We start from the raw sequence: 14,176 nt of genomic DNA, 5'->3' as shown, positions 1-14,176 counted from the left end.
GGTCCTAGAGCATGGTAGAACCAGAACCGAAGGAGACGACCTAACCCTTTTTTCTTTGCCAAATACAATTGTTATATGGCAACAAAGCATTCACGAATAATTAAAAAAAACTAGCAGACGTTATTATTATTATTTTTTTTTCATTTTCCCTTGTCCACATTTTTTCTTGAAGACTGGCGGAAAAAAATAGAAGGGGTAAAATTAGGCACAAGAAAATAAAAGAAGTAACAAAACTTTCGAACCTAATGCAGTAATCAGTCGGGCACACTGAATCGACAGCGTATAAATTATAAAATTAATAAATATTGACAGCACATAGCAGACAACCTAAGATAGAGAGAAGGGGAGAGGGGACACCGCTGCCACATTTTATGAAAATTGTGGTTTTCGCCGAATAATGAAGTGGTGGGCGTGACTTCGGCTCAACTTTCATTTTGGTGTCAACTGAAATGTAAACTTGGTTAGTCCGACTTCGACCAACCGAGTTGATCTAAAATCCATTTTGGTGTCAACCTTATGGTTGAGTTCAACTCAACCAGGTAGACGCCAAAACGCGCCTTTAATGCTTAAGACCTGTAAACTCAAATACCTCCTATGGCGGGTAGGCGTTCCCTAGTAAGAGCCAATCAGACAATAAAACAAGGGCTACGACGACACCATCTGGCGCTCGCAATTATAGCCTCGTTGAAAAACACCCACAAAAAACTTTTAACACTTGTTATAGTTACATAAACAGATGAATAAAGATAAAACAAAAGGAAATCAAGTTTTTGAAATGAAAAGTGTGCTAGTTTGACAGCAATATGGCAATTGAGTTGTTAAAAAGAAAAAAGTAGTATGTTAAAAAAATATAAGTTTTATCACAGACTACGAAGTAAAGACCGATATCCCCTATCTCATTGTGTAGGCGATGCTCGGTCTTAACCGCTAGGGGCATGGCGTACGTATTGGAAAAATTTGTCAGCTTTTTCACATTTTAGTACTGAATACGTGCTTCACACACACGTATTAGCGGGAATTGTGGTTAACTTTATTTCTTCAATTGTACACCTTAATTTTCTAGATCCCCTTCCGATATCCCGTGAATTATTTCAGAATTTAATTCTGATTTTCGACTGTGTTTCTTAAAGTTCTTATTTACCCCATCTTTTTCACCATCTTTTGGAAGTATACAGCTCATCATGAAACGCTGCATTTCAGACAGCATTTTTTTATCGCTCTGAAATGAGCGCGAAGTTCTGTTGTTACCGTTGCTACTCTGTTAACTTTATGTTGACATTTATCAAGATCAAATTCTTATTGACAACACAAAAAGTGACCTTAGTTTTTTACAATTTACTACAATTAAACTTAATTTTTTCTCATAAATAAATACTGTTTAGTAGCTGAGATAGTAGGCTACAATCCTATATAGTTATTATGTTAAATTTTTCAGTTTTGTTTTCAAGAGATACAAAAAACCAAAAAGTGTCTGAATTGACCCCACTCTCCCCTACTAGTAATTTCTATTCCATGATCTTGGGTAATTTCTATTTGATTTTCGTCTCTAGCTTTCATAACTGTTCATTAAGGTGGTTGCTTAATGCTCATGTTTTACTAATCTGTTGGTTTCAGGATTTGTTGAGCATTCGCAGCCTAATTGTTCAAGTGTCCTGTCTAAGAAAAGCATTTGTCTGTTCAAACAGTAGGTATTTTTGGCTGTGTAGTATGCTTATTATTTATTTGCTATATCTATTCCTCTTTTCATCCAGGAACTTCATTTCATTTCTGCATTTATCACTGTTTAAGTTACATCTGGTGACGGTATGTATTTGTTGATGCCCTTGGTTCTATTGTATTGCGACTTGTGAGTAATATACAATATTTTCTAGGATATTAACATGGTTGGTGGCAGAGGACGTGCAAGTATCTTATCTGATCTTATCTGATCTTCAGGGTAAAAAAAAAAGAAAAAAAGTATCTGATCGGTATTTTCGTAGATAGTATCTTCTATCTTTTTTTTTCAGCATTTATCTGATCTGATCTTTAGGTTTGTAGTTGACCACCTATCGGTATCTGATCTTCAGGCCCCCCCAAAAAAGATCCGAAACACTGATATCAATACCGATGCAAATTTGATGGTAATGGTGAAATGTAATAATGAAAATATTACTTAGTGGACACAAATCTTTTTCAAAGAAGTGATTTTTTACACTTTCTGGAATTCTTTAACTAAAAGCTCTAAGATAAGAGACGAACATCGCATGGAAATGGTCCCTTTTTTAATGTTTGAATATATAGAAATCCGATATCATATGGAAGCGAAACCAAGGTATAAGAGTATATGGTAGGCGTACTCAGAGAGCCCTCATCTGCAAAAATGGGACGAAAACTGGAATGGCTGAAATTGGCAACGCTGGCAGTGTGTGTAACTATGTAGGCTACTTTTATATGGGCTCTTATGGGACAAACTTTTTAAAAGACTCTTAATTGTTCTTTAAAATATTATTTTCGATTAAAAAAATTCTGATTGATATGTGCAAATAATATCCGTATATAGCTCAATAAACAAAACGTAATAATAAAATGTTTAAGTATTAAAAAAAATAAAAACTGCGAAAATGTCGCGAAACCTGCAGCAGGTCTTTTTCAGTTACCACTGCCACTATAAATAGCTTTAAAAAAATTACGCGGAAAATTCCACATCTACTATTCTATTTTGTGTACTAACTGACGCGGAATAGTAGATGTGGAATTTTCCGCGAATTTTTTTCAATTATGATATCGTCAACATTTCTTTCGACGTGCTCTTGGCTAGAAGTCGCCCCTGGATGTAGAACGTTTCGTAAACTAATTAAAACCGTAGTCAAGTCCTGAACATCTTTTAGTAAATCGTTACAAAAGCCTTCGTCGTTTTTGAATTCGAGTACCAGTAACATGTAAACGCCCTCATTCTTCAGTTTTTTATTCTCTTTTGGAGTACTTGAATCGCTGACAGCAGATCGACTTTCATTTCCCAGATTTAGCTTCTTAAATGGTAATACCAATCGCTAATAGGTAGTAGCTGAAGCTCCGACCATTCTTGGCTTGTAATTCCGTCACTTTGTCCGCAGTCTTTTGCTATCATTTTTAAAAGCCGCAACAGATTTTGGGGCTGTAACGCGGAACAGCTGTGGGATGTGACAACCGCTTTCCACAATTCAGGCATCAGACATGGCATTCCGTTGGCTATTAAATATAATTCATTTCGTATATCGTCGATTGGACGAATGTCAGAAGTCTCCTGAGTAAATTGGTCGTACATTTCAAGCATTAATACATCGCCTCTCCATTTGTTGGCGGTTTTTTAAAATGATGTTCAAGTAGAAGATGGAACTAAGATTTCGACAGTTGTGTCCTTCTATCTGTTCAGCCAACCAGCCAAAATCTAAAGAATATTTGTCTATCAATTCCACATTCAAATTTTCGCCAGCACATTCTTCATTTTCCTGTAAGCTTTTCAAAAGTAATTAGAACAATTTATCCGGTGTTTCACCGTTTTCAGGGTTGAGAAGTTTCATGGAAGTGACGTCCTGTTGGTTAACGTTGTGTTTTTCAAGAGATTTAAAGAATTTGCAAAAGTAATGACTTCCAATGGGCTCGCATTCAAACATAGCATCGTCAATTTCTTTGCAGAAATTTTCCATCATTCTGTTGGGTTCTACAAGTTGCCATTCTCCGTTTCCCTGGTACAAGATATAGCGCTTATGTTTGTTGGAAATGTTGGAGTTTAAGGTTGCCTTGTATTTGAAAGACGATGATTGATCGCTGTAAACGTAGATGGTTATGCCTAGGAGGAGTATAGACAAGAGAGCAGTTCTATCCCGCGCTGTAACCCACAGCTGTCCGGGGTGTAGAAGTCTCCACCAGTTGGCAGCACAGCGAGGTAGAGAGGAAGTTTTTCAGGGGATAGCGACATTTGGGCTAGTTGCCAAAAGGACTCCAGGTTTTCGGACACTTGGACTTTTGTCCCTCGACACTTGGACGAGCGGTTTGCGACATGAGGACATCTGTCTAGCGACGTTTGGACTATTGGTTCCCGACGTTTGGGCGCGGCAATGAAATATTGCTGAACCCAGCAAGTCCTATACTTTGCGACAAGTGAACTCCCGGGCCAGCGACAAATGGATTTCTGTGGCAGGACTCTTTTTTTTTTTTTTATTGGATTCTCAACGACAAAGGGACTCGGTGTTCCAGCGGCAAATGGACTCTCGATCCAGTGTTGCAGGGACTTTTATTTCATATAAAATATTCCAAAGTAGATAGGATTTATATTTGAATGTAATTATTGTATGTATAGATTATAGTGCTTCGATTTATTGTCTAAACAAAACAACTAGATTTTAGATATTCTTACTGTAAAAAAATTGAATACAATTACGTGAGTTTAGAGCCACTGGCAATAATTGTGTTATTTACTTTTTGGACATGGCCTTTAACGAAAACCAAACTGTCATTTATGAATTAGTCCAGATTTTTGTAAAATCAAAAGAATGTCTTGCTCACTTGAGGACCTACGTAAAACAGGACAGTTTGGTAATGCGAGATGCAATTGGACACGATTGGGGTGGGTTAAAAGTCAATGCCACATATGATATTATTGCATCTCCTGGTAACCCAAAGGGGACAAATGCCGTAAATTGTTGATTTTGTTTACACAATGTTTTTTTTTTCACTCAATTGTCGAATTGTCTGTTATATAGCTGTTTGGCGAAATTGAGACGTATCTTACGAATAACATAGAAACTATTTTCCCATTATCAAGTGATCTTTCACGAGCTGGAATTCGTAAACTAGTGCATTATGTGCTAATGCCAGAGGTAAAACTTACCAAGTTTTTATTTACGGAAGCTACTAATGTCGCTGTACTACTCTAGGTACTAAGATATGGTGTGGCAGTTGAAACATCCCATTACAATCTTGCTCCTAATGTCATCAGAGACATTGTATGGTACGGGTATGACCACTTAGTATCTGTTATTGCAAAATGTGGAAATGGAGATAAGAGTAATGCCAGGGAAGAATTCACTTGAATTTTATGAAGAAATTAATGAATGTTTCATGGTATCATTTATAGCTCAAACTCATACTTCTACTAGTGACTTAAAATCAACAGCCACAATAGTCTCGAACAAAGAGAATATGAATGCTGTCTTCAGTGGCAAGTCTGCTTTAAATTGTAATGCTGATTCTAACTTAATTGTTATTGCATCAGTAGTAGCCCCTGTAGTTTTAACTACAGAGGGGAATTTATTGAAGAAGACAGTGGTAAGTGAAAAATTTGATGTCATAATGAGTAATCGAGGTTTGATAAGTTAGAAAAATTGCCCTCTTTCCAAACAGTATATGACAGGAGTGGAAACATGTGGCATAAATTCCCAATGTGAATATGCAGAAAAAGGTAATACTAAGAAAGAAATTCTGCAAATAAGATTGTGAAATTAATGAATGTATTACATTGTTATTTACAGCACAAAGTGTAACCCCTAGTACTGATCCAGAAGCAACAGCCCAAGTTAGCTCAAGAAATCAGAATGCAAACAGTGGCAAGTTTGAAATAAACATTAATGTTAATGGTGATGGAGGCGTAACTGTTAATGGCGCAGATGCAGTCCCCATAGTTTTACCCGCAAAGGTGAACATATCAGAAAAACCTGTGGTGAATAAAATATTCAAATCATTAATAATCGAGCTTCGACAAGTTTGAAATAACCTGGTTGCTAATATTGTTCCTATTATTTGAAACAGAATATGATAGCCAGGGAAAAAATTAGCAAAAATAGGAGTGCCACCAAACGCAAATTCTGTTGCCTTCCATGGCACAACACAGAGAAAACTTCAACTAGCAAGGATTACGTTCAGTTGAACAATCTTGGAGTAGGTATGAGATAAATTTCAAACACATAATTACAATACACATATACAATTTTCACATAATTGTTATTCAAATTTTCTTCTACAGTCATGCTTGCAAGTTTCTTTAGCAGGCAAATGGGTCTATAGGGCTGTTCGACATCTTTTTTAAGATTTGTTGAAATCGTGAAACGCGGCAACTCATGTATTTTTTCGTCTGCTACGAGTGACTTGTGTAGTTCTGCGAAATATAAATTTTTTTAAAAAACAGTGATAGAAAAGGGGGTTGTTTTGAAGTTCTGATGTGTTTTCTTTATATATTAGTTCGTTATAGTGTTAGTGTTTAACTATGTCACTGTCTAATTATGCCAGTGGACTTAAAATTGAGGCCAAAACACGTTATTTGGAAAAGTTACAAATGTTTAACAGTGATTGTCCATATTTTATTCCTAACTCTCTGTGGAAACACGGTTTAGACTGTTGTCCAATTGTTCCAAAAATTGCTCCCTCAGATATCTTCATATATCTTGTTGAAACAAAAAGCTATCAAAATCATATTCCATCTATGATCTAATTCTTATTTCTTTCGCAGGTTCTCAGTGACTACGACTTGAGTGTCCTTCGTGTCTGTTACCCTCAGATTCTGCCTCCTGAAATTTACAACATTTTATGGGATAAAATTCTTCGTGCCTGTTACCATACACTACTTGACGGGTATTCGGCCTTATTTAACGCACCTTTATGTAAGACCGTATCCGATTTGAAATTCTTTAGATTTTCCGCTGTAAGAAAATGCACGAACGAAGGTCGTGCACTAATGCAGTTAGACTTCAGGCATTTTCAAGTCAAAGTGGAAAGCTTGACACGTCTAAGACCTCTTCCTGACCCACATATTGTCGAAACATACATAAAGGCATATTATTTACCTGAAAATTCTTTGGAAAAATGGATTCAAGAACAAACGGTAACTCAATCAAATTTAGTATTAATACCGTTGTCATTAATTTAAGAAATTCGCGTCGTCAGCAGCTAATAATTTTGTTTATGCCTTTGTTGAAGGAATATACTCCTAGGCAGATGATGAATCTTCTTCAATGCGTAAGTCAAGGCAGTAAAAAGATTCGGCTGAACTTAACTTCCTTCATGGAAGATTTAGATTTGAATCGTCGATAAAGCTCTTTGTTATGATTCAAGTGATGAAATTTTTGTAAATTGAGAAATATACATGACATTCCATTACTTGTTGTCTGGCTTTCAATTTTGAGTTTAGATAAATATTTACAAAATATTACTCGAGATCTAGAAAATTAGCTTAGTTTCACTTAATTATATTTTACTTGCCTCAATTTGATAACAGTTGTATTGAAGGTCGATTGCTTTACGCAGAATGCATTTACTTCACTTTCACTGTCTTCCCAGCCTTCATGTCTGATACGAATTATTGGTCAAATCGAAACATGCAACCACATGAATGGATCCGACATCTTACTAGCAAATGCTTAGACCAAGTTCCTTCATAACCTGGAATCTTCTTAATGCAAAATTATAATTCCCTTCGTACACAGCCTACTAAAGTTCCATACGAATAATCTTAATACTGACAGTTTTTTTATGTAAAAATAACCCTGAAAGTATGCGTCAAGGAATGGTGTCAAGTTTAATGCAGTAACAATTGTACAAATATAATGGTCATCGTTTATTACTTTACAGCAAAAACGAAACAACGGGGAGACGAACTTATTCCTTGTCATCATCATCATCCTCTTCCTCATTGTTGATCTAATAAGGTTCATAATTACTAATGAAGCCGACATTAAAAACAGTATTGTTACTTACATTGAAGTATCTGAGTTCATAAGAGGTCTTAACCCCCTTTTCTATCACTGTTTTTTTTTTAAATTAATATTTCGCAGAACTACACAAGTCACTCGTAGCAGACGAAAAAATACATGAGTTGCTGCGTTTCACGATTTCAACAAATCTTAAAAAAGATGTCGAACAGCCCTATATCCTTTCATTTTGTTTGGACGGAAGGGATACTATGGTGCCTACCATACCCGCGTTTTCTTTCCATTCTTCTCTTCCTCTACGTTTCAGTCAATTTTCCTACTTTTAATTTTGCACTTTTTTCGCGGGTTGCAAAGAAAGAGAAATAGGAATAGCATAAAGGGGTACGGTAGGCACCAAAGTATCCCCTCCATCAAAAAGAAATAGAAGGATATAGACCGATTAGCCTGCTAAAGAAACTTCCAAGCATGACTGTATAATAAAAATGTATAAGTTATTTAGCCGATAAATCCAATATTACGAATACCTATGTGGTTAAGAATCCTTCAGCGTAAATAACTCTGAAAATCCATGCGTCACTGGATTGGGAGTCCCTTTGTCGCTATATCAGGAGTCCTTATGTCGTAGAGAACACTTCAAAAGAAAGAAAACAAAAACAAAAACAAAAAGGAGTCCAAACGTCAATTACCCGGGAGTCCAAACGTCGATTGCCTGGAAGTCCACTCGTCGTTAACTGGAAGTCTTTACGTCGCTGACATTTGAGTCCACTTGTCGCAAAGTATTCTGCTAGTTGGATTCAGCAACATTTAGTTGTTGTTTCCAAATGTCGGGAACCACTTTTTCAAACGTCGTCGGGCAGATGTCCTATCGTCGTGTGCCAGATGTCCAAGTGTCGGAAACCTGCAACTAAAAGTCGTTAACCCTGGAGTCCTTTTGGTATTCACCCTAAAGAGTGCATGCCCTCCTAAACCGTCATCGACGGTTCGTCAATAAAAATTATTTTGGGGCGCCCTGGCTTACCCAAAAACCCGACCCACCCGACCAGAAAATTTTTTCGAAATTCGATTCTTTAATACGAAATAAGCTTTGATGTAATGTTATTGTTGACCTGTGCCATCTATTACCTGTTACAGTTGGAAGGTTTATGTTGGGTCCATATAAAAATTTTGTAAAAAATAACTTATTTTTCAGCGTACATTTTTTTTTTCGGTAGGTTTCTTCTATTTTACCTATTTCCGTTAGGATCATAACTGCGCCCGTATGAGAATTCCAATATAATAAGTAAAACTATTAAACGGATTTTTTAATTTTTTCAATATATTTCTATATTTTTTATATTTTTTCGTATTTTTCGTATTTTTCGTATTTTTTACTTAAAATTATTGGGGTGTACGAATATTTTTTTAAGTTGACAACCCCCCGCACCAATGTATAGAACAAGTGACTGACGCGTACCCCCTACTGTTTTACGAAAGCACCTTACTATTTTAAGAGAGAAATTGAGGCTGGCGGCCATGTTTATCTCGAAACAAACATGGCTTCCAGTCGCAAAAGCTAATCTTAAAACACCAAGATGCGTTCGTAAAACCATGGGGGTACGCGTCAGTCACTTGCTCTATACCAGAGTTAGGGCTGTGGCCCGGACCAAATGGGACGGGTTTTTTCTCAAGAGGTTAAAATTAACGGGTTTTTTTCCTTAAAGGGTTTTGAACCGGGTCGACGAGGCAAAAAAAATGTCCCGTCCCGCTTGACCCGTGGGTCAGAAAAAACAACCCGGGTCGGGTCATGTCCCGCGTAATTATCGGGTCAAATGCACTTTTCTTCTCTTCTTTTCAGTCTCGTCATCAGACTCAACCATTACAACGTTTATATTTGGAAAACTTCTTTTTTTGCCAGCAGCATCGCCTGATTGACAGGATTTAGGTACATTTGGACGTTTTCTGCGAATGGTGGCCAATTTTCAAAACGATTTTTTCCACTATCAACAATATCTTTAAATTTTTTTACAATGAGCTAGAACTTGAAGTAGGAAAGCATAGCATTTTAGCATAGTCTCCAGCAGTTCAAAACTATATGTGATTTTGTTTGGCATAGAATTGTGTAAAACTTGTGTAGAAATTGTGGAAAGTGGAAAAATTGTTTTGAAAATTGGTCACCAGTCGCAGCACTATATTGAGACAAACGTCCCGAGGCGCCTGTGGGTTGGTGACTTGGTGGGAGGACCTAAGTTCCCAAGTACACAGAGAGATACCCCGATTCCTGACCGTTAAGCCTCGCTTACACTAGAGGTTTTTTAAGCTTTTAAGCTTTTAATTTTAAGAAGTTAAGGTCTTAAGCTTTTAAGTTTCTGGCTTACACTAATAATTTTTGAAAGTTTAACAGCTTAATAACTCAAAAGCTTAATATCTTAAATATCAAACTGGTTTGATATTTGAGCTTTTAAGTTGTTAAACTTTTAGGAAAGTTTAAGCTCTAGCCAATAGGAATATTCGGCTAGTGCGTACTTCTTCGTAAATTTGTTTGCACTGGTGCCACCACAAAGGTTATTATATTTGTAGTTTTATTTCGGATGTCTTTTACGAATAAAATATTTCTTTTTAAGTAGAGTTACCGCAAATAAAAGAGCTGTGAATCCAACAACACATTTCGTTTCCACTGGTACACGTAAAAATCGTAGTTATCCATTTTGATGACGCTCAACATCAACACAAAAATAGCACTTCGTCTGCTTATATTTATTTGCGTTTGCACGAAAACTAACTCCGCCTTCTTTAAAAAAAAAGTCACTTGACAGTGTAAGTTGAAAAATTTAAAACTTAGCTTAACTTCTTAAGAACTTAAAAGATTAAGGAACTAAAAACTTAAGAAGAACCTCTAGTGTAAGCGAGGCTTTACTGTAGATTGCTGTTTTTAAGCTATTCTGCTTTGTTGACTCGTAACTTAGCGTAAGAGTTAAAACCTTCTTTGTCTTACTACTAGATGGCGCCACATCTCGGGTTAGCCCGAAAACCCCTTGAACCGTACCGAAACCCGTCCCGAAAAAAAAAATTCCTTAAAGGGTTGCCTTTTATCGGGTTTTTTTTTCCTTGACCCGGGATCTGACCCGGGTTTTCATGACCCGGGCCACAGCCCTAACCAGAGTAATAGAATACTGGTGTAGCCACGCTTATGGCGTGCCCTCCCATTACCTTTTTGGCCTGAAAGTCTTTCTGTCCCATAACGAAAGCGCCACAGCGGCTGTGTTGTGAACTTGTGATGTATTACGTTTTCGCTATGTTTTCGCTCATTTTCGTCGTCTGTACTTCAGAAAGTAAACAAAAAGTGGCTTAATTAATTAGTGTGAAAAAAGTACGAGCATGAAGAGATTTCTTAACAACCTTAAAACTCAATTCATAGGTGGCAGTTACGGTTATGGGACACTTAAATCGATATCTTGCTTCATTTTCTCACAATCGATACGCGAAATTGGCAACAACTTTTGGGAAAAAATCCGAGAGGGGGACTTAACATGGCCGTGGCTACACCAGTATTCTATTACTCTGTCTATACCCTCGAAAACGTATTTACTTGTGGTAACCCGCCTACTCAGGCTTTTAATTATATTTCAGTGAGGGAGGTAAATTATAGAGTTGGAAAAAACAAAACCATATGAAATGGAGTTGAGCCAATGATTTCGGAGTTGATTGTAGGCCGCTGTGTCCACCGTGTTACTATTCTCAAACAATCTTTTGCGATGTTAGTTTAGTGTTAATCTTGTTAGTGAGTAAATCATAAAAAGCAATGAATGCATTTTGAAAAGATCATTTATTAGCTCCTTTTAAATTTTCAAGCGCTCCACTAATTTGTACTTTCGAGTGAACCAGATGAGCTAGAAGATCGTGAAGTTGTCAACGGTGGAATTGCAGGGTAATCCCATGATTGCTGTTTGTTTGAAACGCTGTCAGTTGACGTGACACTTGCAACTAATTGAGTAGTACGTTCTGTTAGTAACGTACATCCTAAGTTGCACTGTTCAATCATTTTAGGCAAATCACAAAATATGGGGTTTGCTTGGTCTGCCAAAGTTATTTGAAGCTCCATTGAGTTCAGAATTTTTTGAAATTTTGCTACAAATTGGGAGGCGATTGACAATTCTTGGTCTTGCTTATGAGGACTCCTCATATTTGAAGTATTCCTGTTCTCCAAATGCGAATGTGACGAAGCAGGTTCAGATTGTTGATGACTTTTGGTTCGGCGATGTTCCAAACTTTGCTCCATTTCACTTATCTCATCTTCCAAGCGATCGATTTCATTATTCTTTTGAGCAATTAAACCATACATCACGTACCCTTGCTCCAAATTATGGAGATATTGTTGCACTATTTCACCAAAATTGCAGTGACCACATTCGGCAATTAGGGTTTCTCGCCACTCCTCAACTACTTTGACTGCAATATGATCATCGCTAGTAGGGTGCGCGTTCGTGCGATTTGTAAAATCGATGCACAAACGTTCTTGATTTTTCATCTCCAGGAAGCTGTTGAGCTTTTCATCATTGTTTAAAAGCCGACGATATTCACGGAGATCCCGTTGGCCTTGTATGCGGGTCGTTTCCAATTTCTCACGTAAAAGGTTCAGTTTCTTTGAATTCCAAAACAAAATATTATAATTTAATTAACCCATCATGGAACAAAAATATACGTGCTTTCAAGGCAACTCTGTACAAAGCTTTTCCAAAAGTTTCATTTGCAGTAGGTTATATTGTGTCTATTTTGTAGTGTTCCAGGATAACACAAAAGTCCTATTTAGCATTGCAAATTTAATTTTCGAAAAACTAAATTAAATTAAATTTTATTTGGTTTATCAAAAATAAACTAAATTAGATAAACTAAGTAATTGAGTTTTTTAAACCAAATAAATTAACTGAGTAAACAAAATAAAATTTTATTTTCATTTTACATGTTTTTGGCTTAGAAAATACGGTTAAGCTCGGCCCCAATTAGGCTACTTTACGTCGGTTTACTGGCGGGTCTAAGGTAAGAAACTGGCACGACAGACATAAATTTGTTTTCATTCGCATTTTTTGTTAATTTTTTTGTTGCCGCGCTAGTATCTTTCGGTGGTAAGCAGGATCTCAAGTAATTGTGGCCGAGCCTAGATAGTCTACTTCATAGTAAACAAAACGTCAATTTTCAACAGTGTTACCAAAAAATAGAGGGAGAATTTATCGAGTTAGTTTTTTTTTTTTTTTTTAAAGGAAGAAAACCCAATACAAAATAAAACTAAATTGGAAAAATTGGAAAAAAACTAAATTAGATAAAAACTAAATTATGGGAAAAAAAACTAAATAAACCCAATAACTCGATAAACTAGATAATTAAGTTTAAAAATGTGTAACGCTAGTCCCATTCAACATTATTTGGTCTTGCGGTGTGAGACTAAATAATAATTATCTTTTATATTGCGAGGTAGCCTATAATTGTATGCATAATATAATAATTTAAACTAAAATTTAAAAATACAAAACAAAAGGATTTGTGGAAATCGCAACAGTTACGTACCAACCGAAACTCTTCTCTCTGCAAAAAAAGGGTAGTATTTTCTTCATAAAGACGATCTACGGCAATTCTCACTTGGCTTCGTTCATTTTGCAGTTGTTTCAAATTTTTTATAAACTCTTCTTTTACTTTCATCATTTCTTCTAGCTGCATTCGAAGTTGTACGTTTTTTGCTAATATCTTATTGTATTGCAACATCACTTGATCAAGTTTGTCTTGCGGTGATTTCGTTGAAACTTCCGTCACCAATGATCTACACGTACTTGAACGTTTTTTTTCTTTATCGCTAAGTTCTGTTTTAGCGAAATGGAATTCTTGACGCACATGTTCTAGCAGTTGCAAAGCTTGGTGATACTTGGATATTAATCTATGTACTGCTGGTGGAGGCTTTTGAGACGCTTTAATCAGAGATAATTTTGCTTCGCAATCCGCCTTTTCTTTCTCGAGCATTTCGATTCCCTTACATTGGCGTTGTATGGTCTTGCGGCTTAAAATGTTCGACGAATTCAAGTCAGTTCGTGTTTGGCGAAGTTGTCTTTTTAACTTTTGAAGTTCCAATGAAGCTGCAGTGACCAATTCCATTTCATCCCGGAGGGAATCTGCTACTTTATCCTTTTTTTTCGAATCTTTTGTATTGTTACTTCTATTAACACCAGCCATTTTTAGTTAACTTCCTATTAAAATACTGTATTTCAGACTATTTGTAGCAACCGTGAAAAACTGGTATTTATTATTGCTACGGTAACCGTGGTTCTCGGCGAGTGTCACTGTTTCGTTTCCATAGCTACAACGGATAAACATGTTTTGACATATTAGGCATCAAATGAGGTGGAGTAGGCTTAAAAAACGCACGTTCGGCTGTGCATAGAAGTTCCAAAAGAAGATTGGTTTAGATTTTTTTTTTTTTTTCCATTGCTCTACTCTTTCTTCTCCCTACACTTCATGTAGACTTTTCTATTCTCATCGGCTCCATTTTATTG

The 14,176-nt window shown here is 36.4% G+C and overlaps 3 protein-coding genes and 3 long non-coding RNA genes across 12 annotated transcripts; 3 read left to right on the top strand and 3 right to left on the bottom strand.

Moving 5' to 3' along the window:
- The first annotated feature begins 972 nt into the window (after positions 1-972).
- Positions 973-2,167, top strand: LOC116926099. 2 transcript variants are annotated; one of them, XR_006649651.1, is made up of 5 exons: positions 973-1,522; positions 1,615-1,684; positions 1,752-1,803; positions 1,872-1,967; positions 2,030-2,167. It is a non-coding gene; the product is annotated as an uncharacterized LOC116926099 (long non-coding RNA). The 2 variants fall into 2 exon arrangements; XR_004395857.2 differs by having other exon boundaries at positions 1,615-1,688.
- Positions 2,168-4,281: 2,114 nt separating this feature from the next.
- Positions 4,282-5,950, top strand: LOC116927551. Of its 2 annotated transcripts, none has more exons than XM_045177187.1 (7): positions 4,282-4,653; positions 4,722-4,838; positions 4,896-5,025; positions 5,096-5,286; positions 5,362-5,419; positions 5,490-5,653; positions 5,767-5,950. In XM_045177187.1, exons 1-7 carry the CDS (start codon positions 4,447-4,449, stop codon positions 5,908-5,910), a joined length of 1,011 nt encoding a protein of 336 aa, XP_045033122.1. In that variant the 5' UTR covers positions 4,282-4,446; the 3' UTR covers positions 5,911-5,950. The 2 variants fall into 2 exon arrangements, with proteins under 2 accessions (XP_045033122.1, XP_045033121.1); XM_045177186.1 differs by having other exon boundaries at positions 5,490-5,677.
- On the bottom strand, positions 5,544-10,650 carry LOC116926101. 3 transcript variants are annotated; one of them, XR_006649649.1, is made up of 3 exons: positions 10,271-10,650; positions 8,186-8,559; positions 5,544-5,672 (listed from the first exon to the last, which is right to left on the bottom strand). It is a non-coding gene; the product is annotated as an uncharacterized LOC116926101 (long non-coding RNA). The 3 variants fall into 3 exon arrangements; XR_006649648.1 differs by lacking the exon at positions 5,544-5,672 and having other exon boundaries at positions 8,036-8,274; positions 8,348-8,559; XR_006649650.1 differs by lacking the exon at positions 5,544-5,672 and adding an exon at positions 8,073-8,130.
- Positions 6,159-7,110, top strand: LOC123474716 (syndetin-like). 3 transcript variants are annotated; one of them, XM_045177189.1, is made up of 4 exons: positions 6,159-6,206; positions 6,464-6,585; positions 6,646-6,835; positions 6,931-7,110. In XM_045177189.1, the coding sequence occupies exons 1-4, from the start codon at positions 6,174-6,176 to the stop codon at positions 7,042-7,044; spliced, it is 459 nt and encodes a 152-aa protein (XP_045033124.1). In that variant the 5' UTR covers positions 6,159-6,173; the 3' UTR covers positions 7,045-7,110. The 3 variants fall into 3 exon arrangements, 2 of the variants coding, with proteins under 2 accessions (XP_045033124.1, XP_045033123.1); XM_045177188.1 differs by lacking the exon at positions 6,159-6,206 and adding an exon at positions 6,221-6,400; XR_006649646.1 differs by lacking the exon at positions 6,159-6,206 and adding an exon at positions 6,268-6,282.
- On the bottom strand, positions 6,400-7,866 carry LOC123474717. The gene is made up of 4 exons (XR_006649647.1): positions 7,708-7,866; positions 6,864-7,650; positions 6,609-6,806; positions 6,400-6,521 (listed from the first exon to the last, which is right to left on the bottom strand). It is a non-coding gene; the product is annotated as an uncharacterized LOC123474717 (long non-coding RNA).
- A 667-nt stretch (positions 10,651-11,317) lies between the features above and the next one.
- Positions 11,318-14,030, bottom strand: LOC116926096 (outer dynein arm-docking complex subunit 1). The gene is made up of 2 exons (XM_032932877.2): positions 13,200-14,030; positions 11,318-12,279 (listed from the first exon to the last, which is right to left on the bottom strand). Exons 1-2 carry the CDS (start codon positions 13,854-13,856, stop codon positions 11,497-11,499), a joined length of 1,440 nt encoding a protein of 479 aa, XP_032788768.1. The 5' UTR covers positions 13,857-14,030; the 3' UTR covers positions 11,318-11,496.
- Between the last annotated feature and the right edge of the window lie 146 nt (positions 14,031-14,176).

The sequence above is a fragment of the Daphnia magna genome, linkage group LG7 (genome assembly GCF_020631705.1).
Source record: "Daphnia magna isolate NIES linkage group LG7, ASM2063170v1.1, whole genome shotgun sequence".
Classification (NCBI taxonomy): Eukaryota; Metazoa; Arthropoda; class Branchiopoda; order Diplostraca; family Daphniidae; genus Daphnia; species Daphnia magna.
This window is presented reverse-complemented; position numbering and strand designations above follow the sequence as displayed.

Coding starts and splice junctions, on each gene's coding strand:
- LOC116927551 (XM_045177186.1), top strand. CDS start 4,447: ATGGCCTTTAACGAAAACCAAACTGTCATTTATGAATTAGTCCAGATT. Junction 5,287..5,361: donor ATTTATTGAAGAAGACAGTG/GTAAGTGAAAAA, acceptor CTTTCCAAACAG/TATATGACAGGAGTGGAAAC. Junction 5,678..5,766: donor ACATATCAGAAAAACCTGTG/GTGAATAAAATA, acceptor TATTTGAAACAG/AATATGATAGCCAGGGAAAA.
- LOC123474716 (XM_045177188.1), top strand. CDS start 6,221: ATGTCACTGTCTAATTATGCCAGTGGACTTAAAATTGAGGCCAAAACA. Junction 6,401..6,463: donor CAGATATCTTCATATATCTT/GTTGAAACAAAA, acceptor TTTCTTTCGCAG/GTTCTCAGTGACTACGACTT. Junction 6,586..6,645: donor TACCATACACTACTTGACGG/GTATTCGGCCTT, acceptor GAAATTCTTTAG/ATTTTCCGCTGTAAGAAAAT.
- LOC116926096 (XM_032932877.2), bottom strand. CDS start 13,856: ATGGCTGGTGTTAATAGAAGTAACAATACAAAAGATTCGAAAAAAAAG. Junction 12,280..13,199: donor AGAGAGAAGAGTTTCGGTTG/GTACGTAACTGT, acceptor TGGAATTCAAAG/AAACTGAACCTTTTACGTGA.